The sequence below is a fragment of the Myotis nattereri genome, assembly GCF_964212035.1.
Source record: "Myotis nattereri genome assembly, chromosome: X".
Lineage (NCBI taxonomy): Eukaryota > Metazoa > Chordata > Mammalia > Chiroptera > Vespertilionidae > Myotis > Myotis nattereri.
Genome location: NC_138078.1, coordinates 96,860,630 through 96,886,866, shown reverse-complemented (window position 1 = coordinate 96,886,866; position 26,237 = coordinate 96,860,630). Strand labels below are relative to the sequence as shown.

Below are 26,237 nucleotides of genomic sequence, written 5' to 3'. Positions count from 1 at the left end.
TAGTCATGCTATAAGTTCATGAACAACTTTTAAGATAATACTGTAGCTTAGTTTTTCTTCGTCTGAGACCACACAGGAGTGCTATCTCTTTGGCAGGAAACAACAAGGACATGTGTGGCACATCTCTGCTTAGGGAGCCAATTTGCATTTCAGGGTCTGAGGCTCAAATGGAGACTATGGTCACTTGATAATTTTGGTAGCAACTGGCTATACTACTGAAAATCAGGACCTCAACAATGAAACCAAATGCATATCATCAATCTTGACTGTTGTGTCAAGTCACCTTGACAAGCTGGTACAACATGGTCCATTGCTCTAGGTGTCTATAAAAACCACCCATCACCATCATAATGAATACTTTGAGAGCCACATTTCTGAGTTTGGCCAAGGGCCAATCATCCATTCCTTGGCAATTTGCAAGGAGGAAGCAACTAGATCTACCGTTTTATCTCTCTTCACAATCCATCCCTTTGTTATTGGTCAAGGTGTTTTAAACAACACAATAGTCATAGTTATTTGGGCTTTTACAGTTAGTACATCATTTATATAAAAGATACAGTAAGAACAACATAAGCATATGTAATACTTTAGAAGCAAACAAAGGGACAAAATAGTCCCAAAGAAACACTTTTTCCATTCTATAAGACCATTGCACATATATTTATACTGATGTACTAATTTAACATCTGTTTTTTTCCTTGATCTATGACCACTTGAACTTTGTGATAAACTGTATACAGCTATTTAATATAGTAATGAAGTAAATCTATTTCTTCCTCAGGTCAATCACTCTCCATTATTATCACATCCTAGGGAGGTTTAATTGCCCAGTAATTTGATCATCATGATTTATTTATATAAGGTAGTTGAATCTTACCAATAATATTAGTGTCATGCCATATTATAATATGGTTATGACACAGTTTGGTTATAAAATAAATAAGGATATATCACAGATTGTTTATTAAAACTTCCTAGAAGAATTTTCCTTTGCTCACATACCAGATATTATTATGTATAAATGTTACCACCAGTGGCAATGTTTCCATTATTTCTAGGTTTCAGGTTAGGTGAAGACAAAGTCAATCATATGTCTCAACTCATATTATTATATACTTATAAATTCACAGTGATGGTTGTGCACAACACCATCTCCTTCCCCTGGGGAATACATGAATATCATTCAGCATTTTTTCCTATTTCAAAATGCTAGTTTTACTTTGGTCCACCCTTTGGTCAAGATCAGTCAGAGATCAGCACTGTAAGTTACAATTTCACCCAGGAAATTTCCATAAATTTGGGGATCTGCATGTGTCTCAAAGATACTCTCTCTATGCTTCCAAAGCTAAAAATGGAAGGCCATTACCACAGGGTTACTTGGGCCTCCATTTGCAGTAAAATAGTTAATGGACCCTGTTGTGTCAGAATATATGCTCTTTCCCAGCCTTGAGAGCTAGCATTCTCTAGCATTATCCTGTGTGACTAGATTATTAAACTTTGTCATCGTTCCAAGCAGATTCTCATTATTTTCTATCCTCTTGGAAGATGATTTCTTCTAATCTGTCTAATTTTAGAGAGTAAACTCTTTTTGAGAGTAAACTATTTTCTTTTGAAAGTCACTCTTCATTAAAAGTAAATTCAGCTTGTCCCACTGTATCTAGGCCAGCTTCTATTTCATGTAGAACTCACTTTTGTTTCACTGGCCAATGTAAAATCCAACACATGCATTGTTGTCATTGAGTATTAATTGCTTGGTTATGGTTAGGATACATGCATTGTATCACCAAATTCTGGGTGTCCCATGCCAGAGTCAAAATTATAGTGGTTACTCCAAAATTCAATTTAGTCTGACCATGCCATGTTTTCCATAATCTTCCTTGTTTCAGGTTTGGATTGTTCCTAGTGGAGACACACATCCATTATGTAATGCCTAGTATGTTATTTTCATTCATAACCTACTGATACTTTTCATCTTGTTTAAAATCTTTCCACCCACAAAAAAGGGATGATATGTGTTCATACACATTATACTATGATATGTCAGGCGTGCAGGTACTGTGTGCTGCCCATTATATTTGGGTATTCTGGTCATCAAAATTTATGGTTATACTGTACATTTATCAGTTTGCCTTACATTAAACACTATGCATCATGATTGTACATAGGGAAGAAATTCCTGAATATTTTAATGAATTCCTAATTTTCTCATGAGGGTAAGTTTCTGTAACTCATTACCATTTCTACTCATAAAATGGGGATAATGCTGTTAAACATTTAGTAATAGTTATAGCCATTATATGCATCAAGCTCTCTACCTTTTTTTTTAATCCTCACCTGAGGATATGTCTTTTTTATTGATTTTAGAGAAAGAGGAAGGCAGAGAGTGAGAGAAAGAGAGATAGAGAGAAACATTGAGCAGTTGCCTCCTGTATGTGCCTGGATAGGGGATAGAACCCACAATCTAGGTATGTGCCCTGACTCAGAATTGAACCTGCAACCTTTTTGGTATATGGGATGATGCTCCAACAAACTTAGCAGCCTTGCTAGGGCAAATTCTCTACTTTTAAAAAATAAAAATAGGAAGTCACGAAAATTAAATAACAGGTCAATGACATTCTAGCACTCTCAATAATTTATAAGCAAAAGGGATTATTAGTCACATATTTAATCCTTTAGTCACCAAGGGATAAACAGATATAGCCTGCTAAGTAGTGATAGAGGCCCTCTCAAAAGCCTTCTCTAAAAGGTGAGAAGTTTTAATGCTATTCTTTATCGTTTATACAGAAGTTAATGTTCATAAAATATACTATAAAAATTACTTGAATGAACAACGAGACCAGAGTTAAATATCCAATGAAACTTGTGGAACACCAGACAGTTCTTTATGAACTTTATTACTTGCTGTCAAAGTTTAATGCCATGTTAATAAAGTTTTTATTGCACTTAGGATATAGAAATACAGACTACACCACAAACATAAGCAAACCAACTACTCATCATTGTAACTATAACCTTTGGGTAGTTACTCATATATGACACATATTTCTTTCCAACCTTAGAGATAAAAACAGCTCAATATACAAAAGTCAAATGTTAACACAGTGTGAAATTATTGAATGGTCTGGCACAGGAATTTGAAACATCCTTTTGACTATAGCTAGTAACATACTGAACCTGCCATCAATGTGATAGCTGCTTCTTTGAGAAGGACAGAAGTCAATTAATTTTAAATATTGAAATAATCATCACTGATTAACATATCCTGGTGTCTAATCATTATGAAGGTTTTATAATACGATTTCAATTCTAATTTGTTCTAAAATTCAGTGAACTTTCTTGCCATACAGAAACCCTCACTGCTCCCTTACTCCCAAATAAATTGGGTTAATCTTTGCTTATTGGATAAAAAGTGCATGAAGTGGCCAAAACTTCATGGCCTTTGGAGGAATTTCTCAGTTCACATAAAAATGTATTCTTGTCTCTAATATATGATCAGCTGAAAGTATTAAATCTCTACTGAGCATTCTGGAGACATAGCATACCACTCTGTTGCTATGGTGAAAATACTTGAGATTCAGGGGAAGTGAGAAATGATGGTGGCTTGGAACAGGGTGGAAGCAGTGGTGTTGGTAAGAAGTAATCAGATTCTGGATATATAATGAAGGTAGAACCAATAGTATTTGCTTACGGAGGTTATATGGGAAGTGAGAGAAAAAAAAGGAAAAAGAATAACTCCAAGATTTCTGGCTTGAATCAAGAAAAGTTCTTTTGAAAATGGAAGCAATAATAGCATGTTTGTGCATGCACATTAATAGAAGCCAAGGCAGAAGACACAGGATACAGACACAGAAGCAGATCGATGGGTAGGTGTGGAAGAACTGGTGGAAGTACTCTTTTGATTACTTCAATTTTTTCAGTGGAATAACATCCAAAATACAAGTTGAGAGTAAAGTTGGAGGAGGTGTTGGAAGTTTAAGGAGAACAGAACATGTATGATTAGTCACCTAGGAAAGAAGAATCGCCTAAGAAAATATAGTATGATTGTTGGGCAGCATTAAGGGATCACTGAGTTTATGGTCAGTCTGTATATATGTCAATGTTTTCCTGTTAGTTCAGCTATGCAAAGTGCAGGTATAGGGTAGGTGGGAAATATGATTTGACCAGGGTTGGATTTTGACAGCAAGTATAACAAGGAGAAGGGTCAAGGGAACTGAAGATATATGCATGGGAGTGACCATGAAAGTTAAGCTGGGTAAGGAGAGAAGTGAGGATATCAGGGGAATAACAGACAGTTTAAAGGTAATAGGATCAATATCACACAACTGTGGGTACTTCTATGTTCAATGATGCTTTAGTATTTTTCCTCTATTATTTATATTATTTGTACTTGTTATATACCAGTTGTTGAAATATGGTGGAAGTTATGAATATGTGACTGTGACTAGAGCTTAGCGCTATATCATGCCCAATTATATCTTTAAACTTGCCTTCTCATGATATTCAGCCTAGTCTCTTTTTCCAGCCCTGGCCACACATACAAATACATGCATGCTCAAGCACACACATACATGTAAAATAACAGTGGTTACTTTTAAAAATATATATATTTTTATTGGTTTCAGAGAGGAATGGAGAGGGAGAGAGAGAGAGAAACATCAATGATGAGAGAGAATCACTGATTGGCTGCTTCCTGCACACTCCCTACTGGGGATTAAGTCCACCCTTACTGGGGATTGAGCCCACAACCCGGGCATGTGGCCTTGACCAGAATCGAACCTGGGACCCTTCAGTCCGCAGACTGACGCTTTATCCACTGAGCCAAACTAGCCAGAGCAACAGTGGTTTCCTTTGTGTGGTGACTAGTTTTTTGTTATTTGGGGTTTAATGAAGATTTTTCCCCTCATACTTTCTAATTTCTAAATTTTCTATATTGAGTATAAAATGCTTCTGTAATTTAGAAGAAATATTTAAAAGAACATATGTAGCCGAAACCAGTTTGGCTCCGTGGATAGAGCGTCGGCCTGCGGGCTGAGAGGTCCCAGGTTCGATTCCGGTCAAGGGCATGTACCTGGGTTGCTCGGGCATATCCCCAGTAGGAGATGTGCAGGAGGCAGCTGATCGATGTTTCTCTCTCATCGATGTTTCTAACTCTCTATCTCTCTCCCTTCCTCTCTGTAAAAAATCAATAAAATATGTTTAAAATAAATAAATAAATAAAAGAACATATGTATTTATACCCATATATAATTAAAATCCTGGCTGTATTCCATAATGAGGTGTTAGAAGACTTAGGCAGGATTCAGGCATAGACAATTTACAGAAATTAAAAGATTTGAGATGATGAAAGCTGATATACTTTTAAAAACTACACAGTGCATAAAACACATGCATGGATCATTGTCTGGCAAGTGAAATGTATTAAAATGCATGACATTGAAATTGCAATTAAAACAGTAAAATATTTTTAAATTGGAAGAAAGGACCATTACAAACCTGCTTTCTGTTTTGAGCTCTTGCATTCCGTAATCTTCTAGCAGAATAAAAGATAAAATAGCCCACAGTTGCTGCCGTAATAATAAAAAAGGACACAGAAACAAGGAAAATTGAATAGTGATTCACCCAAGGGCCATGTTTTTTCCCTACTTCGATGACCATTGTTACTTGTATGCCTCTTTGAATTGATTGTAGAATTTTTGTGCCTTTCAGATTGCCAATCATGATGGCAACAATGTCTCCTGCACCTATAAAAGAAAAGGAATTTAGTTTTAGTTTGGTAAAGCATCCTATATAATAAAGAGGGAATATGCAAATTGACCGTCACTCTGCCACAAAGATGGCTGCACCCACAGCTGAGGTTGAGTTCCCATAACAAGCCTTAAGGAGCAATCAGCAGGGACCTGAGGCTGCACCCCTCCCCCCGCCCCATGAGGCTTGACAGGGTACCTCAGGCCGCAGCCCCCACCCCGGCGCAAGGCTGGGTGACCTCAAGCGAAGCCCCCCACTTGGCAGGGCTTGACGGGGGACCTCAGGCCACAACCCCCGCCCTGGCACCAGGCCAGGGGACCCGAGGCCGTGTTCCCCACGCTGGCGGGGCTTAACAGGGGACCTCAAGGTGCCCCCCATGCCCTGGTGCTGGGCCGGGGGACCTCAGGCCATGTCCTCTACCCTGGAGGGGCTTGACAGGGGACCTCAGGCCATGCCCCCCACCCTGGCACCAGGCCAGGGGATCTAAGTCCGCACCCCTCACCCAGCAGGACTTGACGGGGGACCTCAAGGTGCGTCCCCCGCCATGGTGCTGGGCCAGGGGACCTCAGGCCATGTCCCCCACCACAGCACCAGGCCGGGGGACCTCAGGCCATGCCCCCCACCCAGTGAGGCTTGACAGGGGACCTCAGGCCGCATCCCCTGCCCCATGCCAGGCTGGAGGACCGCAGGCCTCTACCCCTGCCTGGCGGGGCTTGACAGGGGACTTCAGGCCATGCCCCTGCCCTGGCCTGGGGACCTCAGGCTGTGCTCCCCCACCCTGGTGCCACCTGGCAGAGCTTGACAGAGGTGGGACCGGCCAGGTCTGGATCTAGCCCAAAGAGGGGGGGCCGGCCGGGTCTGGGTCTCGCATGATTTTGAGGTGCACGTGGGTGGGTGGGGACTTGACTCTGGGTCCTGTGGTGCACCCCAGACTCTGACAGGAGGAAGATTTTTATATACATTTTACTAATTTTCTTTCATCTCTGACACTTCTATTATAGAGAAAGGGCAAATCGCAATATTAAAATATTTCCCCTAATTAATCCCCCTTTAATGTGCACGAATTTCGTGCACTGGGCCACTAGTTCTTAGTATAAAAATCCAAGGACTGATTTTAAATGATTCCCAATGAGACGAAGGAAGGATACTCATTCATTCAATTAAGATTTATTTTCTTGGGCATCTACTATGTATATATATGTTATAGGGGATATAAACATGCTAAGACTTGGCTACTGATCTTAAGGAACTAAGTTTAGTAAGGAAGCCATGATATATAACAAATACTTCCCTATCCTCAGGTTAACCTCTTATAATTCAACAGTATTCAGTCTGTGGCCCAGTTTGCTCTTAAATTAAGGCTTTCTGAAAGACTAACAGTCCCATGGATGGTACAAAATATGGCTTATATCCCAGAGAATCTGAGATTTGGAAAAGAGAAATATTTAACTATGCATTTCCCAATTTATAAGGTGATAAACTATGAGCTCACTACTAAAAATTATAAGAATTTATATATACAGATTAGTAATTTGAGGCAAATAATGCTTATAAGCACAAATGTACAACATATTGATAGAAATGTATGTTACTATTCAACACCAACTAAAATCAAGCCTGAAATTAGACTAAATGTATTACTTGGTCTTGTTGACCCCGAGAATAACGGTACCTATTAAGGAGAGCTCCTAGTGGCTGATTGGGCTCAAATTTATACACAGAGCTTAGCAGCCATTACTCAACAGGGGCCTTTCATTCAAGTGGTACTTCAGAGAGAAGCCTGAACTAAACTCCTTGTGACCTGCACTGAACTGACTTCCAGCACTGTGTTCCTGACATCTGAGCCAACTTTTACAAAGGAGTTCCTGGAATTATATTTCAACCAATAGGACTGAGACTTTCCTCAACTAATTGAAGATGTATAGCTATATCCTTATCAGCATCTTTATCAAGCAATCAGTGTGGCTCCATTCCAATCAATCAGGACAGAGCTTTTTGAACAAATCAAACTGTGAGGATTTGAACTCCTCTCATTTGCATGAGAAAAGACCAATCAGAGACCACAGGTGGGGACTTCTCTCTCTCTATAAGTTCCCCCCTGACTCTTGGAGCTACTTTCTCTTTCTACCCAAGACTGCATTTCCCTAGCTGGAGCTGTACAACCCAAGCTGTCTTGCTGGAGAAGAATGGAGCTGTCTTCTCTTGGTGGGAGGAAGCCAAATAGATCAGAGCTGTCTAGGCAGGCTGGAGTGGAGCAGACAAGTCTTCCCTACTGAACTATATAAATCTTATGAAAAAAGAAAGGGACAAATATTATCTTTCCCCATGTTATGAGGGTGTCAAATTATTCATGCCATTTCAGTGCTTATCAAGGTTTATATTCCTTCTAGTTTGTATGACCTGAGGCAGATAATCTGAAGAAAAAGAACAGAGGTCTTTGAATGTTAAGAGATTATCACCCAGAGAAACTTCCACTGATATTAGGTTAAGGCACTATCTTTATGATCAAACTCAAATCTGGAAAAAACAAAGCCACACATGCAAGTACACAAACACATACACACAATTCTAAAAGGCCTTTCAGACTAGAATTTTAATTGCAAAAGTATAATATGGAAACAAAATTAACACAATAATCAAATTAAGAGTAAAAAGCTTACATGGCAACATAGATAGCAGAATTATTACCCAAGTAATCCTTTAAATTTATGATCCCCAGTGGCCAAAATATTCAAAAGATAAAGATCCTCTCTTTATTTGAAGTTACTAATTTAAAAATAAGGTATCCAAAAGGTATTATTACAGATTTTTAAAGTTCTAAAAGATCATTTTTACATATGATAGCCATTTAATTAAACCCTTTTATAACATTACTGACTCATTTGCAATCACTCAGTTTGGCACACATCAAGAACTTACTTTCTCATTTACATGGGGAAAACCTCAAAAGCCATGGAAAGTAAAGGACTCTTAAATGACTTCTGTTGTATATTTTTCTTCTATCAGTATTTGACTCAGTATCCTTTAGGTGTCTAGAGAATGGGTTATTTTGCAAGAAGAGTGGTACATTTTTCTATTTTTTTTGATCACAGATATGTTCTTCTAAACTTTTTTGGTTAATAGAAATAAGTTTTCATTCTTTTAGAAGATATGAGGTGGGTGGCAGGGGTGGATGCTCAGGAACATACTGGCCATTGTGGTCAGATGGAGAGTAAAAAACAATGAAAGTCAAGAAATACATTGTTTATACATAATGAACAATACTCTGCTTCAATTGCCCCAATTCATATTCATACATGCTATGTACATAGTCCAACTATCTATTGAATTAGCTTTCTAATCATATAAAAAACCTATTTCTAAGAATTAATATATACCACCTCTTGCCCACACCCTTGCAACTATTTATTTTTATATTTTTTATTGATTTCAGAGAGGAAGGAAGAGGAAGAGAGAGATAGAAACATCAGTGATGAGAATCATTTGATCAGTTGCTTCCTGCATGCCCACCACTGGGGATGGAGCCTGCAACCCTGGGCATGTGCCCTGACCCAGAATTGACCAGTACCTCCAGGTTCATAGGTCAACGCTCAACAACTGAGCCACACCGGCCAGACCCCTACAACTATTTAAAAATTTCTCCTCCTATAGTGTTCTCCATAACAGTTAACAGTGTCACAAACCTCTGGTCAATTGGTTTAGGAACCTCAGAATCATGTTTGAATAATCGCTGCTAACCTACTAAGCCCTGTAGATGCTACTTCCTTATCTCTCATTATTAAATACTTCTTCCCATTGATGGGGGCCCTAAGGCTGAGCCCCCTACCTGGCAGGGCTTGATGGGGGACCTGAGGCTGCGCCCCCTGCCTGGAGGGGCTTGACATGGGTGGGGCCGGCCGGGTCTGGATCTCACCCAGTGGGGGTGGGGCCACCTGGGTCCCGGTCTCACACGATTTTGAGGTGCCACGGGTGGGTGGGGACTTGACTCTGGGTCCCATGGCGTGCCCCAGACTCTAACAGGAGGAAGATTTTCATATACATTTTACTAATTTTCTTTCATCTCTGACACTTCTATTGTAGAGAAAGGGAAAATAGCAATATTAAAAATTTCCTCTTATTAATTCCCTTTTAATATGCATGAATTTCATGCACTGGGCCACTAGTTAAAGATAGGATTGCCGAACTTGCCTAGAATAACACATGCTAGTAAGTGCACAACTGGTATCTGCTCTTAACGACCATGTTTTACATTCTAATTTTACTTTCCTTATAGCATTATTTTATGTTACTCTATCTCAATTTTTCCTTTATGCCAACATTCTCTTCCTCACATTTCCCCTTTATTGTCCTGATTCTCTTACCCTGTTCCTGCTTTAGTTTTTCTCTACCCTTTATTTTTACTCCCTGTTAAAAATTTATCTCACTCCTATATCTAATTTTCTCTTCCCTGCTCCAAATCTGTGCACCCTTCTCTCTTCTCTTTCTTAACTATCCAAATTTTTTTCCTCCTTTTTTCCCTTTTTCTTTCTTTCTGTCTTGTTTATTTTTTTCCTTTTTTTTTTTTGCTTCTGTTTTTCCTCTCCTTGCTTGTACTCTTCTTCTACCAATAGGTTAATTAATTCCAATCACCAACTCAGGCCTATCAACTTTCTATTCTCCTTTTCCAATAATAGACGAATACATAGATAGATAGATTAATGAAAGGGGGAAAATATTATATATATATATATATATATATATATATATATATATATATATATATTTTTTTTTTTTTTTTTGTTTTTTACTTTTCTTCTTATACACTCCTCTTTCTACCTCTATACTGAATTGTGGTTATTTCCCCAGTCATTCAATTCCTTGACCTTACCTTCTGGAAATTAGCTCTGCCTCCTCGGATTCATCTGGGCGTTTGCTGTGTGGGTGTTTGTTGTTTGCATTTTTTGGATTAGCTGCTGTTTTATTGGGGTTTTCTCCCCACATATATTATTTTCCCTTCTTTTTTCTTTTCTTTTTTTCTCACTTATATTTTTTTAGTTTCTCAATATCATTTTTGCACTCTTTTCTATCCCCTAATTCTCTTTTCTCTGATGGTCAGCTTTATTTAGGGTTATTAGTATCATGAATACATTTGTGTTTGGTGCTCTGTGTGTTGTGTGTTGTCATGTTGCATTTTGTGCCTTCAAGTCATTGCAGGAGAGAGAGATCTAAATAACCAGACACCCTGAGAGGAGCAATCATGGGGAGACAAAGAAACAGCCCGCATATGAAAGAAAAGGAGCCATCACCAGAAAAGGACGCAAATGAACTCGAGGCAAGCACTATGTCAGAGAAAGAGTTCAGAGCAATGGTCATAAGGACACTGAAAAGGATGGAAGACAAGTTCAACAATATGTGTAAGAACCAAGAGGAAATGAAGAAGAACCAAGAAGAAATGAAAAATGACATCGCTACAATAAAGAACTCAATAGAAAGCATCAACAGTAGACTAGAAGTGGAGGACCGCATCAGTGAGCTAGAGACAGGGTAGAAAAAATACCCAAGCAGAGCACCATCTGCAAAAAAAAACAAGAGAAGAGCCTAAGGGAACTTTGGGACAACATGAAACAAAACAACATCCACATAATAGAGTTCCCAGAAGGAGCAGAAACTGAGCAAGGAATGGGAAACCTGTTTGAAGAAATAACGACAGAAAACTTCCCTGATAAAAGGATGAAAAAACTCACACAAGTCCAAGAAGCTCACAGAGTCTCAAACAAGATGAACCCAAAAAGTACGACACTAAGACACATCATAATTAAACTGGCAAACATCAACAACAAAGTAAGAATCTTAAAGGTTGCCAGAGAGAGAGGCAGAAAGTTACCTACATGGAATTTCCCATCAGACTATCGACTGATTTCTCAAAAGAAACACATCAGGCCAGAAGGGAATGGAATTAAATATACAAAGTCATGCAAAGCAAGGGTTTGAATCCAAGAATACTATACTCAGCAAGGCTATCAATCAAAGTTGAGGGCGAAATCAGAAGGTTCACAGACAAAAAAGGACTTAGGAAGTTTATTACCACCAAACCAGCAATGCAAGAAATGATAAAGGGTCTGGTGTAAAAAGAAAAGATAAGAAGGGAAGAAGGAACACAGGCATACAGAATAAAAATGGCAACAAACAAGTACCTATCAATATTAACTTTAAGTGTAAATGGATTAAATGCCCCAATCAAAAGACATAGGGTAGCTGAGTGGATAAGAAAACATGACCCAGATATCTGCTGTCTAAAGGATACCCACCTCAGAACAGAAGACTTACACAGACTGATGGTAAAGGGATGGAAAAGGTATTTTAGGCAAATGGAAATGAAAAACAAAACAAAACCTGCGGTAGCAATACTTATATCTGACAAATTAGATCTCAAAGTGAAGGCCATAACAAGAGATAAGGAAGGCCATTTCATAATACTAAAGGGAGCAATTCAACAAGAAGATATAACTCTGGTAAACATATATGCACCCAATACAGAAGCACCCAAATACATAAAAAAAAAACTTCTGGAGAATATCAAGGGAAAGATTGACAGCAATACAATCATAGTAGGGGACTTTAATACCCCACTAACACCACTGGATAAAGCCTCTAAACAAAAAAATCAGCAAGGAAACAGCAATCCTAAATGACTGACTAGATTAGATGGAGTTAATTGACATCTTCAGAACATTTCACCCCAAAGCCACAGAATACACATTATTCTTAAGTGCACATGGGTAATTTTCAAAGATAGACCACATATTGGGACATAGGCAAAGTCTCTTCAAATTCAAGAAAATAGAAATCATATCAAGCAATGACAATGAAAACACAACAATCTAAAATCTATGGGACACAGTGAAAGCAGTCGTGAGAGGGAATATCATAGCTCTAAGGGCCTACCTAAAAAAAACAAACAAAACAACAACAACAAAAAAAACAAAAAAAAGAAAAAATGGTATAAATCATCTAACCCTACAACTCAAAGAGTTAGAAGGAAAGCAACAAAAAAATCCCAGCATAAGCAGAAGGAAGGAAATAATAAATAACAGTGCAGAAATAAATGACATAGAGACCAAAAAAATAAAACACAACAAAAAAACAAACAAATAATAAAACAAAAGATAAAAAAAACCAAGAGGTGGTTCTTTGAAAGGATAAACAAGATTGATGAACCTCTAGCCAGGCTCACTAAGAAGCAAAGAGAGAAGACCCAAATAAACAAAATAAAAAATGAAAGGGGTGAAGTAACAACCGATCCCACAGAAATGCAAATGATTATGAAAAATACTATGAACAACTCTATTCCAACAAAATGGACAACATAGACCAAATGGACATATTCTTAGAAAAATACAAGGTCCCAAAACACAATCTGGAATAATAATAATAAAAAAACCTGACTAGGCCAATGACTACTGAAGAAATTGAAGCAGTGAACAAAAATCTTCCAGCAAACAAAAGCTCTGGTCCAGATGGCTTTACAGGAGAGTTCTACCAAGCATTCAAAGAAGAATTAAAACTGATGTTCCTCAGACTATTCCAAACAATTCAAAGTAAGGCACATTTCCAAGCTCTTTCAATGAAGCCAGTGTCACCCTAATCCCAAAATCAGATAAACACACCACAAAGAAAGAGAACTACAGGCCAATACCCTTGATGAACATAGACGCTAAAATCCTCAACAAAATTCTAGCAAATCAGAATCAGCATTACTTTAGAAAGATTATACACCATGACAAAGTGGATTTTATTCCAAGGATACAAGGATGGTACAATATCTGCAAATCAATAAGTGTGATACATCACTGCTGGAGGCTAAGTCCAGCAGGTCATAATAAATGTGAAAAGTCCTCAAAAGTTTGATGGGCTTCTATATTCAGCAGGGCTGATAATCTGCATATACACCTGAGGGCAGTTTCCCCCAACCTGATTGTCCTTTATTGTTTACCAGACCTTATCTTTGATATGTATATCTGCTTTGCTATAGTGCAAAATCCTATCTAATAAAAGAGTAATATGCAAATTAACCATCACTCCATCACTCCGTCACAAAGATGGCGACGGCCATGGAGCTGGGGCAAGCAGGAGGCTTGGGTTGCCTCTGCTGATGGAGGAAGCCAAGCTTCCCGCCTGCCCTGGTTGGCACTGGGCTCCACTCAAGGCAATAAAGTTTCAATTATAGAAGATAAATAAATCCCAGATACCTGCTTCCAGCTGGCAGTGGCCTTCGCTCAAGGAGGGGCTGGGAGTCTGGGTTGCCATGGGCAACCCAGGCTTCCAGCTGACTTGGGCTCCACTCAAGGCTACAAAGTTTCAATTGTAGAGGATAAATACATCCCAGAAATAAAAGAAAAAGAAAAAAAGGAGACGCTGGGAGCTTGGGTTGCCAGGGGGGGGGGGTGGCCAGCCTGAACACGGCCATCAGCCCCTCACCCAGGCTGTCCAGGCACCCCAGTGGAGACCCTCACCCTTAAGGGGGTGTGGCCAGCCTGCAAACAGCCCTCAGCCCCTCACCCAGGCTGGCCACACCCCAATGGGGTGAGGGTCCCCACGGGAGGGCTTGACCAGCTTGCAAACAGCCCTCAGCCCCTCACCCAGGCTGCCCAGGCACCCCAGTGGGACCCCCACCCTGATCTGGGACACCCTTCAGGGCAAACCAGCCGGCCCCCACCAATGCACCAGGCCTCTATCCTATACAATAAAAGGGTAATATGCAAATTGACCCTAACAGCAGAACGACTGGGAATGACTGCTCACTATGACACTCACTGACCACCAGGGTGCAGACGCTCAATGCAGGAGTGTGCTCCCACAGGGGGAGCTCTGCTCAGCCACAAGCCATGCTGATGGCTGCCAGCACAGCAGTGGTAGCAGGGGCCTGTCCCGCCTCCTCAGCAGTGCTAAGGATGTCTGACTGCAGCTTACACAAGTGGACATCCCCTGAGGGCACCCGGGATGCCAGAGGGATGTCTGACTGCCAGCTTAGGCCTGATCCACCGGAAAGTGGGCCTAAGTCAGCAGGTGGACATTCCCCGAGGGGACACTGTGAGAGGGTAGAGGCTGAGCTGAGGGACCCCCCCCAAGTGCACAAATTTTTGTGCAACGGGCCTCTAGTGTGGGAGTAAAAAAACAGGGGGCTTGAGATTCAAAGAGCTTAGTCACTAGAACTAAGTTTCCGTCTGGCACCCCAAAATGACTTCCAAATTCATATTTCTTTTCTAGTCTCTTTATTAATTCATTCATAGCCCTTCTCCAGATTCCTGAACCACTGTAAATGCAAAAAAGACCCCAGCACATCAAATAAACAAATTGAGAGACAAAAATCACATGATCATATCAATCGATGCAGAAAAAAGCATTTGACAAAATCCAATACTCTTTCTTTTTTTTATATATATATATATTTTATTGATTTTTTACAGAGAGGAAGGGAGAGAGATAGAGAGTTAGAAACATCGATGCGAGAGAAACATCGATCAGCCGCCTCCTGCACATCTCCTACTGGGGATGTGCCTGCAGCCCAGGTACATGCCCTTGACCGGAATCGAACCTGGGACCCCTCAGTCCGCAGGCCGACGCTCTATCCACTGAGCCAAACCGGTTTTGGCCCAATACTCTTTCTTGATAAAAGCTCTCAGCAAATTGGCAATAGTGGGATCATACCTCAATATAATAAAAGCCTTATATGACAAACCTACAGCCAACAGCATACTCAAAGGGGAAAAACTAAACTCATTTCCCCTAAGAACAGGAATAAGACACTTCACCACTCCTGTTCGATATAGTACTGGAAGAGCTAGCCTAGCTATGAGACAAGAAGAAGAAATAAAAGGCATCCAAATTAGAAAAGAAGTAAAACTGTCCTTATTCACAGATGACATGATACGATACATAGAAAACCCCAAAGACAAAATCAAAACACTACTAGACCTAATAAATGAATTTGGCAATGTAGCAGGATACAAAATTAGTACCCAGAAATCTGTGGCCTTTTATACACCAATAAGGAACTCACAGAAAGAGAAATGGAAAAAAAAATCTCATTTACCATTGCACCAAAAAAATTAAGATACCTAGGAATAAACTTAAGGACATAAAAGACCTCTACTCAGAAAACTAAGGACATTGAAAAAAGAGATAGAGGAAGACATAAACAAATGGAAGAAGATATCATGTTCATGGATTGGTAGGATCAACATCATTAAAATGTCCATACTACTCAAAACATTCTAAAGATACAATGCAATTCCCATTAAAATACCAACGGCATATTTCAAAGATCTAGAACAAACTCTCCAAAAATTCATCTAGAATAAAAAATACCCCGAATAACCACAGCAATCCTGAGAAGAAAGAACAAAGTTGGAGGGATCACAATACCAGATATCAAGCTATACTAACCAAGCCACAGTTCTCAAAACTGCCTGGTACTGGCACAGGAACAGACATACAAACCAATGGAATAGAACAGAGAACCCAGAAATGGACCCAAGCCATTATGCTCAATTAATATTTGACAAAGAAGGCAAAAGCATACAATGGAGCAAGATAGTCTCTTCAATAAATGGTGTTGGGAAATTTGGTTAGATACATGCAAAAAAATGACTCTAGGTCACCAACTTACACCATACATGAAAACAATCTCGAAATTGCTGAAGGACTTAAATGTAAGATGGGAAACCAAAAAATCCTACAAAACTCCATAGGCAGCAAAATAGCAGATATATGTCATAGCAATATCTTTTTAGATACATTTCCTAGGGCAATGGAGACTAAGGAGAAAATAAACAAAATGGGACTACTTCAAAATAAAAAGCTTCTGCATATCAAAAGAAACCATTAGCAAAACAACAAGACAGCTCACTGCATGGGAGAACATATTTGCCAATGTTATCACTGATAAGGGTTTAATCTCCAACATTTACAGGGAACTCATACAACTTAACAAAAGAAAGATAAACAATCCAATCAAAAAATGGGCAAAGGATCTAAATAGACACTCTTCAAAAGAGGACATACAGAAGGGCCAGAGACACATGAAAACATGCTCAAAAGTCACTAATCATCTGAGAGATGCAAATCAAAACAACAATGAGATACCATCTCACACCTGTCAGAATGACTATCATCAAGAATTCAACAAACAACAAATGCTGGCAAGGGCATGGAGAAAAAGGAACCCTCCTGCACTGCTGGGGGAATACAGACTGGTGCAGCCACTGTGGAAGACAGTATGTAGTTTCCTCAAAAAGTTAAAATGGAACTCCCATTTGTCCCAGTAATCCCACTTCTAGGAATATATCCTAAGAAATCAGAAACACCAATCAGAAAGGATATATGCACCCCTATGTTCATAGCAGCACAACTTACCATAGATAAGATTTGGAAACAGCCTAAGTGCCCATCAACAGATAACTGGATTAGAAAACTGTGGTACATCTTCACAATGGAATACTATGCTGCTAAAAAAACGAAGGAACTTTTACCATTTGCAACAGCATGGATGGAACTGAAGAGCATTATGCTAAGTGAAATAAGCCAGTCATCCTATATGATAAAAGTCTAATATGCTAAGTGTCTGGTCGTCTGTTCAACCAATCAAAGCATAATATGCTAATGATATGCTAAGGATGGTCAACCACTCGCTATGATGTGCACTGACCACGAGGGGACAGTCAACTGGTGGACCAGTCGCTATGGCATGCATGGACCACCAGGGGCAGACACTCTGACTGGTAGGTTAGCTTGCTGCTGGGGTCCAGCCCATTGGGACTGAGTGAGACGGGCCAGATACACCCTGCAGCCCTCCTGCAGGCCCTCCCCGGCTGGCCAACCTCCTGTACACCAGTGGGGTCCCTCGGCCTGGCCTGCACAATCCTGGACCCATTGGGGGATGTTGAAGAGCCGATTTCAGCCCGATCCTGCAGGCCAGGCTGAGGGACCGCACTTGTGCACGAATTCATGCACTGGGCCTCTAGTAGAAACATAAATATCACATGATCTCACTCATATGTGGGATATAATTAACATAATTTGATGAACAAGAATAGATCCAGAGGCAAATGGCAAGGGAGAGGAAGTTAGAGAGCAACCAAAGGACTTGTATGCATGCATATTAGCATAACAAATGAACACTGGAGCAGTGGGGGCTTGCCCGGAGCAGGAATGGCTGGGAGGGTAGTCAACTGGGGGAAAAAGAGACATATATAAAACTTTAGACAATAAAATTTTTTTAATTACCTATGTAGCTCACATATTTCTACTGGACACTGCTGTCCTAAAACTTTCTGGGTTAGCGATGGAGATAAGAGAGGTCAAAACATTGAGGACTAGATATATGCCCTCCTTAGAGCAAGGGCAGTAAATAAAAATCCTTGCATAGCTCTAAAACCTTGCTAGTGAGAGGGAACAGACCATTCAAATGAACTCTGTGAGAGACATGAGGAAATGCAGGCATGTAAGAATAAAACTATATTATTTTGGTGAAAATAAAAGAAGAAATATTTTAATATTGCTATTTCCCTTTCTCTATAATAGAAGTGTCAACCAAATTCATGATTGACAATGACAGATCAAGTACATGCATGCAATTGGCACCAGCGAGAGTTTTATATGTATCACGCATGTGCGAGTCAACTTAGCCTTTTATCCTAATATATAAAAACCCAGTGTCCATAATGGCCTGGTGCACAATATTCATGCACGGGGGAGGGGATGTTCCTCAGCTCGGCCTGCACCCTCTCCAATCTGGGACCCCTTGAAGGATGTCCTACTTTTACAGGGACATCCCGGTTTACAGGGATCAAGTCTAAACCGGCAGTCGGACATCCCTCTCGCAATCCGGGACTGCTGGTCTGCTTACCCCAATGGCCCCGGCCCCCACCAGCCTGATCACCCACAACTGCCCTCCGCTCTTGGTCTCTAACCACCTCTACCTTGGCCCTGCCACCATGGCTTTGTCCAGAAGAATGTCCGGAATGTCTCCTGGAAGGTCTCCCAGTCTAATCAGCATATTACCCTTTTATTAGTATAGATAATGACCTGGTGCATGGGTGGGTGCCAGCTGGTTTGCCCTGAAGGGTATCCTGGATCAGGGTGGGTGTTCTCTTGGGGTGTGGGGTGGCCTGGGCGAGAGGCCTGTGTTGGTTTTCAGGCCAGCCATGCCCCCATGAGGTGAGGGTCCCTGCTGGGGGTTTGTGGCCAGCCTGGATGAGGGGCTGAGGGCTGTTTTCAAGCTGGCCACATCCCCTTCAGGGTGGGGGGGTCCCACTGGGGTGCCTGGCAAGCCTGGGTGAGGGGCTGATGGCTTTTTGCAGGCTGGCCACGGCCCTCGGTGACCCAAGCTCCCAGCCCCTCCTTTTTTTCTTTTTTTTTCAGCGCCTCCTTGAGCAGAGGGAAGCAGATATTTGGGATTTACTTATCTTCTATAATTGAAACTTTGTAGCCTTGAGTGGAGCCGAGGGCTGGCCAGGGAAGGTGGGAAGCTTGGCTTCCTCCATCGCAGGGGGCAACCCAAGCCTCCTGCTCGCTCCAGCTCCGTGGCCACTGCCATCTTGGTTGGGTTAATTTTCATACTCACTCCTGATTGGCTGGTGGGTGTGGCTTGTGGGTGTAGTGGAGTGACACCAATTTGCATGTTTCTCTTTTATTAGTGTAGCTATAAAAACCCAGTGTCCGTAATGACCGAACAGATGACCGAATGGATGACGGTTCACCTCCCCCTCCCCCCCAGGCCCTCAGGCTCCAATGATCAGGTGATGGCTAATGGGGGAACTGGGGTCCCTCAGGCTCCAATGAATCTGTGGCAGCAGTGACATTTTGAGTGGGTGGGTGGAAGGCAGACCACTTGGTTCCTCCCCTGGCCTGCAGGCTCCCATTGATCAGAAGATGGTTAATAGGGAACTGGAGTGAGTGGCCCGGGGACTGGCGAGCAGCTGGAAGGTAGGCCTCTTGGTCCCGCCTCCTGGCTCTCAGACTCCAATCAACCAGTGGTGGAGGCGGGGCGGAACTGGGGACTGGCTCCCTTAGTAGTCTTGAAGGTTCAATCTGAAGAGGACAGGCCAGGCACCAATGGACCAGCGCCTCCGGCACAATCCTCACAGTGCTGCCGGCCTCCAGGAACTTGGCCTTGGGCACTGCAGCCACTTCCCCTCCCTAGCCGCTCCACAAGGAAGAAAGGATACTGCCAGCAGCACCAGGGGCGACCAGCGGTGACCGACTGCTCTCCCTCTGCTTCCTCCAGGTCACTCGAGCTGGCCCCCACCCGCCCAGCTCCAGATGATGTGTGATCAGTGCACATGGAAGGAATGTAGTAAAAAAACCAAAAACCGATGACCAAGAGAATGCCACAGTCAACGTCCGGAGTCCGGCTCAGAAGGAGAGAAGGGAGAATTCCATGAGTTGGCCGATGCCAAGATATTTCTGAGTGACTGCCTGACGTGTGACAGTTGTGTGACTACAGAGGAAGGAGTCCAAGTTTCTCAAGAGAACACCAAGGACTTCTTCCGTGTTCTGAACCTTAATAAGAAATGTGATACCTCACAGCACAAAGTGCTGGCAGTGTCCGTGTGTCCTTAGTTCCTGCCTTCTTTTGGTGCTAAATTCAGCCTCAGTGTCACTGATGCATCCAGAAGGCTCTGCGGCTTTCTCAAAAGGCTTTGGGTTCACTGTCTTTGACATGAAGATAGCTGCGGATGTCAGCATCCTGGAGAGTCAGAAGGAATTTGTGCATCGGTACTGCCAGCACGGCGACGAAGAGCTCCGGCTACCCTTGCTGACCTCCACCTGCCCCAGCTGGGACCGATATGGAGAGCATGTGCTGGGTTACCCCATCACCCCCCACCTCTGCACAGCCAAGTCTCCCCAGCAGATCATGGGCTTTCTGGTGAAGGATTACTTCACCAGATGGCAGAACCTGTCCCCAGACAAGATTTTCCACGTCACTGTGGCCCGTGTTATGACAAGAAACTGGAGGCCCTTTGAGAAAATGTTCCCAAAGCTAATGTTCCCATAGCTTTACTAGTTCCCAGGGTGCTGACTGGTGTTTTAACCTCAGGTGAAATTGTTCTGATAATGGAGCAAAGCGACCTCGCCTCGAATGACGCCACCATGGACACGCTGTTTGGAGACATGAAGGAGAAGGATGTGAGGCTCCACGAGGGTGCCAGCTCCGACGGGTACCAGACACACATCTTCAGGCACATGGCCAAGGAGCTGTTCAACAAGGATGTGGGTGCTCTCCTACCGCACCCTGAGGAACAAAGACTTCTAGGAGGTCACCCTTGAAAGGGACAGAGAGGTTCTGCTACGCTTTGAGGCTGCTTAAGGCTTTCAGAACATCCAGAAGCAGTCATGAAGCTGTAGAGGGGCAACTTTCCCTGCCACGTTGTGGAGGTCCTGGCCTGCGCCAGGCATGCCTAAGCGTCAGGGGTCAGGCCCAGGCGGATGACGGGTGTGCAGACAGGGCACTGCTGTGGCAGATGGAAGGCATCTACGCTGCCATCCCGGTGTGGCCCCAGGAGACCAGCTCCCATGTGCAGGAGCTGTACCAGGAGTGGCTGGGGTGGGGAGGGGGCGACTCCTCCTGGGTCCACGAGGCCCTGCAGACTGCCTAGTAGGGCCCAGGGCAGCCTGCCGGGACATCAAGTAATAAAGGTCCAGCAGATGCCTGGCCTGCAGGCCGCCTGAAGAAGGGTGTCAGACACGTGAAGGAACGCTTAGCATCTCTGTCATTGCTTTGGTTTTCAGAATTCCCTGCTCCCCATCTGTCAGCTCCCACCCTCTAAGGGGCGCTGTCATCATCACATGGGTGCAGCTGGAATACTGTATCTCGAGAGGATTGCCCCAATGTACATATCCTTTTATCCGATGATGAAAAAATAACAAAGAAAAAGAATGAAGACAGACTACTGTCCTTTAGGCTTAAAAAAAAAAAAAACCTCCAGAAGTGTCCTGTGAAGAGCTGAGACTTGGTTCTGTCCAGGTGCCTTAGAGAGAATGGATGAGGAAATGGCCCTGACTTTAACCACTTATGTTATTCTTGAAGGTGTCTTTGCCACAATGTGAATAAACTGCCACCTTTTGGAATAGGGGCTCATATGAAAATCTGCATTCCCAACTTTTCTTGAAACAGATCTATGTTCTGCAGTTGTGGCCACCGTCCTGAGATCAGGTCCTGTCTACCAGGTTCTGTTGCTGTGAATCAGGGGGCACTGGAGTGGAGGTCCCCCAACCCCCTGTGCACTTTTACATTCAGGGATTGAGTTGAGCTAACTTTGGAGGAGGCCTGGCAAGGGTGACAGGTGTCACAGATGGAAGGATGGAGAATGGAGAGGCAGACACCCTGCCTAAGCCAGTAGGCAGACATCCCCTGAGGGGTCCTGGACTGGGAGAGGGTGCAGGCTGGGCTGAGGGCCCTCCCCCAGTGCACGAATTTCATGCACCGGGCCTCTAGTATATATAGAATAACCTTGTTTAATTAGACCTGCTTTCTGATTTAGCTAAACTTTTTCCAGCTCAGTGAAGCACTCCAACTTCTTTTTCAGGTAATTGTCAGCAACACTGCAGTAAATATCAACATGAAGCAGATTATTATTATAGATCATGCAGGGAGAACAAAGGGTGAAATATTTAACTGAAGCAATCTTTGACTACATTCTGTGCAGTGAGAAAACCTGACGTTATTGTTAAGGTCCACCATTTCTTACTTCTTTTCAGTCGGGTCAAGTTTCTAAACTTTCTAAATCTTCGTTTTCTGGCTGATGAAAAGAAAATAGGATTCCACTGAGTCTCCTATCTACATACTCAAGGACTTCTGTGAGGATCAAATGAGATGAGGCATGGGAAAACACTTCAAAAACATTTGGCTACAGTGTAAAGTATTTCCACCTGGCTATAAAGCAAGTCATGTTCCTGGGCTGAAGAAACTGCAAGGACGTTTGTTGTCACTAGGGAGAGGAAGCTGGGCGTTGCTACGTGACGTCATTACCTGGATGGAGGGAAGGATACTTAGCATATTAGCCTTTTATATACATATATACTAAAGGCCCGATGCACAAAATTTGTGCAAGGGGCTCGGCCCTCACAGCCCTGGCTTCATCAGGAAGGTCATCCAGACAGTTGTCCAGAAGGTCATCCTGCTGTTCAGTCTAATTAGCAATTAGCTCTTAATTATATAGAAGATATATATATATATATATATATATATATATATATATATATATTGATTTCAGAGAAGAAGGGAGGAGAGACAGAAACATTAATGATGAGAGTCATTGATTGGCTACATCCTGCACACCCCCTACTGGGGATCGAGCTCGCAACCAGTGCATGTGCCCTTGACCACAATCTAACCCAGGACCCTTCAGTCTGCAGGCCGATGCTCTATCCACTGAGCCAAACCAGCTAGGGCATTACAGTTGATCTTTAGAACCAATGTTGATACATTAATACAGAGACTAATGTACAAGCTGCCAAGTTTTCCACCTTTTAATCCAAAATTTTACTATACCAACTATCTCCTTTGGAAAATACCAGGCTTAAGAAGCAAAATATGGTTTGCACAGATCAGTTGATTAAGACACAGTGCTAATAAAATCAAGGTATAGTTCAATTAACCTTTTTATACGAGCAATTATACAAAAGATAGCACCTCTAATTTCATTTATTAAGGTTTTTCTTGTATCTATATATATATGCCAGACACAGTGCTAGGCCTTGGAGTTACAGAAAGGAATAAAATATAGTGTCTTCCCTCTAGGCACCTGCAAATGTCTCCTATATATAAGACATTCACTACTACGAAGAATATGGACTAAACCAGTGAAACGAATTGTGTACATTTGTTATCACCTCCAGTAGTAGAAAAAAAGAATTTCCAAATCACATTTTGAAATGATACTGGTTTACTAGAATTTCTTCCTATGTAAAATAGAAAACTTAATTTCCTTCAGTGTCCAATAATTTGTAAAATAAAACAACTGTATTTGTTTTGATATTTTTGAATTCAATAGTGCTCTTTATTTAAAAATTTGTAACCAGAAATAGACTAGAGTTTGAGCCAGGGTAGGAGCACCATTCATCAAAAATAGCACTAAAGTGAGAATCAGAACACTGGGTTGCAGTTTTTGCCTGAAGAAAGTAAGGCTGTATTAAATTTCTAAAATCAACTCTGGCAAAAGAATATGACTACATTTCTTCTTCTATTTTTCTAGAATTTCAAAATCCACTATTAATTTCATTTTGTTTTTCAAAAAAGCATAGCACCCATTCTCCCCCCCCTCCCCACCCCCACCGCAGTGAATAGGGAACTATGCTAAAAGTCTCTGATGATGAAAACTGACATTAATTGGACAAGAAACCGCTATGGCCTAAACCCTGATCACAGAACAGCTGTCATTTCAGCATTTGAATCTCTCTAAATCTGCACTTTGCTTCAAAAGTGATTGTGAGCCCAGTTATACCCTTTTCCTTCCTAAACTGTTAGGCAACATCATTAAGCAAACCATAAAAAAATTAGTTAAATGCCTAACTTGTAAAGATAAATTATGGATTTATTCATAAAGTTTAATGTACTGTATCTGATAAATACATTTTCAAAGCTGAATATCAAAAAGAGCTGCCATTTTTTACAATTCTAGTGTGTTTTTTATTTTTCCCATCACCATTTATTCCCTTTATGCCCTCTGCCACCTCTACTCACCTCTTCCCTTGAAATCACCACACTGTTGTTCATGTCCATTAGTTCTCTCTCCTTTTTTTCTTTTTCTTTGCTCAATCCCTCCACTCTCCCCAAAAACCCCCAACATTTTTTACAATTCTGGTATTAATACTTCATATTTGACAATTTAATGGTCAAGAATAGCTAATCTAAACCCTAATTGCTTGAACACCAGTTCCTGAGTCCAGTATGATTTAAACCACACTTACCTTGATACCACCACAAATATAGCAGTCACTCAATTATTTACTTATTTATTTATTTATTTATTTATTTATTTATTTATTTATTTAAGTTTTATTGAATTTATTGGGGGTGACATTGGTTAATAAAATTATATAGGGTTCAAGTGTACAACTCTATAATACATCATCTGTATATTGTATTTTTTGTTCACCTGAAATTTCCTACTTCAAAATCATTAATAACACAATATGGCTTAAGTTTTTCACATTTTCACTCTGAAGTATTTGGGGAGAGGGACATATTAGGAATAAGTAACAATTAAGCAACAGAAGAAATACAGACTCCGATTTCAAATGTTCAACAATGAATAAAGGTTTTAGCATGTGCCTATCTTGGGTACAAAGGTAATAAAATAGAGTATAGCAACTCTTACTACTGTTACTGAATATCATTCAATTAAAATATTAATATAAATAAAGGGAGGGTGTCTCTTCTCAGACCTACTGGCAAAAAAACCTTTCTAGTTATTCATAATAAATAGAAATTTGATCTTGGATCTTGCTGGTGGCCAACCCCTTTCATGTCTTTCAAAAAGCTAATGATGTAAGTACAATAACTCAGTCAGAGAAAGACAAATACCATATTATTTCACTTATATGTGGAATCTAAAGAAGAAAATAAATGAACAAGCAAAATAGAAACAGACTCAGATAGAGAGAACAGACTGATGGTTGCCAGAAGGGAGTTGGGGGACAGGTGAAAAAGGTGAAAGGATTAAGAAGTACAAATTGTTAAGTTACAAAATAGTCACCAGGATCTAAAATACAGTATAAGGAATCCTATATAGTAAAGAGGTAATATGCAAATTGACTATCACTCCAACACAAAAGATGGCCGCCCCCATGTGGTCAAACATGGCCACCCCCATGTGGACAGAAGATGGCCACCACAAGATGGCCAGCAGGCGAGGGCAGTTGGGAGCAACCTTGCCTGCAGAGGAGGGCAGTTGTGTGGGGACCAGGCCAGCAGGGGAGGGCAGTTAGGGGCAATCAGGCTGGCAGGGAGCAGTTAGGCATTGATCAAGCTGGCAGGGGAGTGGTTAGGGGCAATCAGGCAGGCAGGAAGGCGAGCGGTTGGGAGCCAGCAGTCCTGGATTGTGAGAGGGATGTCTGACTGCCTGTTTAGGCCTGATTCCACCGGGATCCCTTCAGGGGTCCCATATTGGAGAGGGTGCACCGGACCTCTAGTGTAGTCAATAATATTGTAATAACTAGGTATGGTGCCAGATAGCTACTGGAAATATTGGGGGGAACACTTTGTAAAGCACATGATTGTCTAAACAGTATGCTGTACACCTGAAGCTAACACAAAATAATATTAAATGAAAACTGTTATTGAAACATAAAATTTTAAAAGGTAATGATATTATGATTCTGTTTAATTTTAACTATTTATTTGTGAACATGGACAAATTCATTGAACAAATATTTATCAAATGCAAACTATGTAGTAAGTTCTATGACTCTGGGCGTTTCCTCCACATTTAAATATTAACATGTTAAAA

General features: G+C 41.5%; 1 protein-coding gene and 1 pseudogene across 3 annotated transcripts in view; one reads left to right on the top strand and one right to left on the bottom strand.

The window, feature by feature from the left end:
* The window catches only part of RNF128 (ring finger protein 128), a gene marked incomplete at its 5' end in the record, with an annotated part of 147,813 nt that overhangs the window by 37,129 nt on the left and 84,447 nt on the right, over positions 1-26,237 (bottom strand). For both annotated transcript variants that reach the window (XM_081115345.1, XM_081115344.1), the window contains one exon: positions 5,494-5,741. In XM_081115345.1, the coding sequence (XP_080971471.1) occupies positions 5,494-5,741 (248 nt within the window). The remainder of the gene's footprint in view (positions 1-5,493; positions 5,742-26,237) is intronic.
* On the top strand, positions 20,047-21,383 carry LOC308510970 (nuclear prelamin A recognition factor-like; annotated as a pseudogene). Its single transcript has one exon. The product of its transcript is annotated as a nuclear prelamin A recognition factor-like (transcript).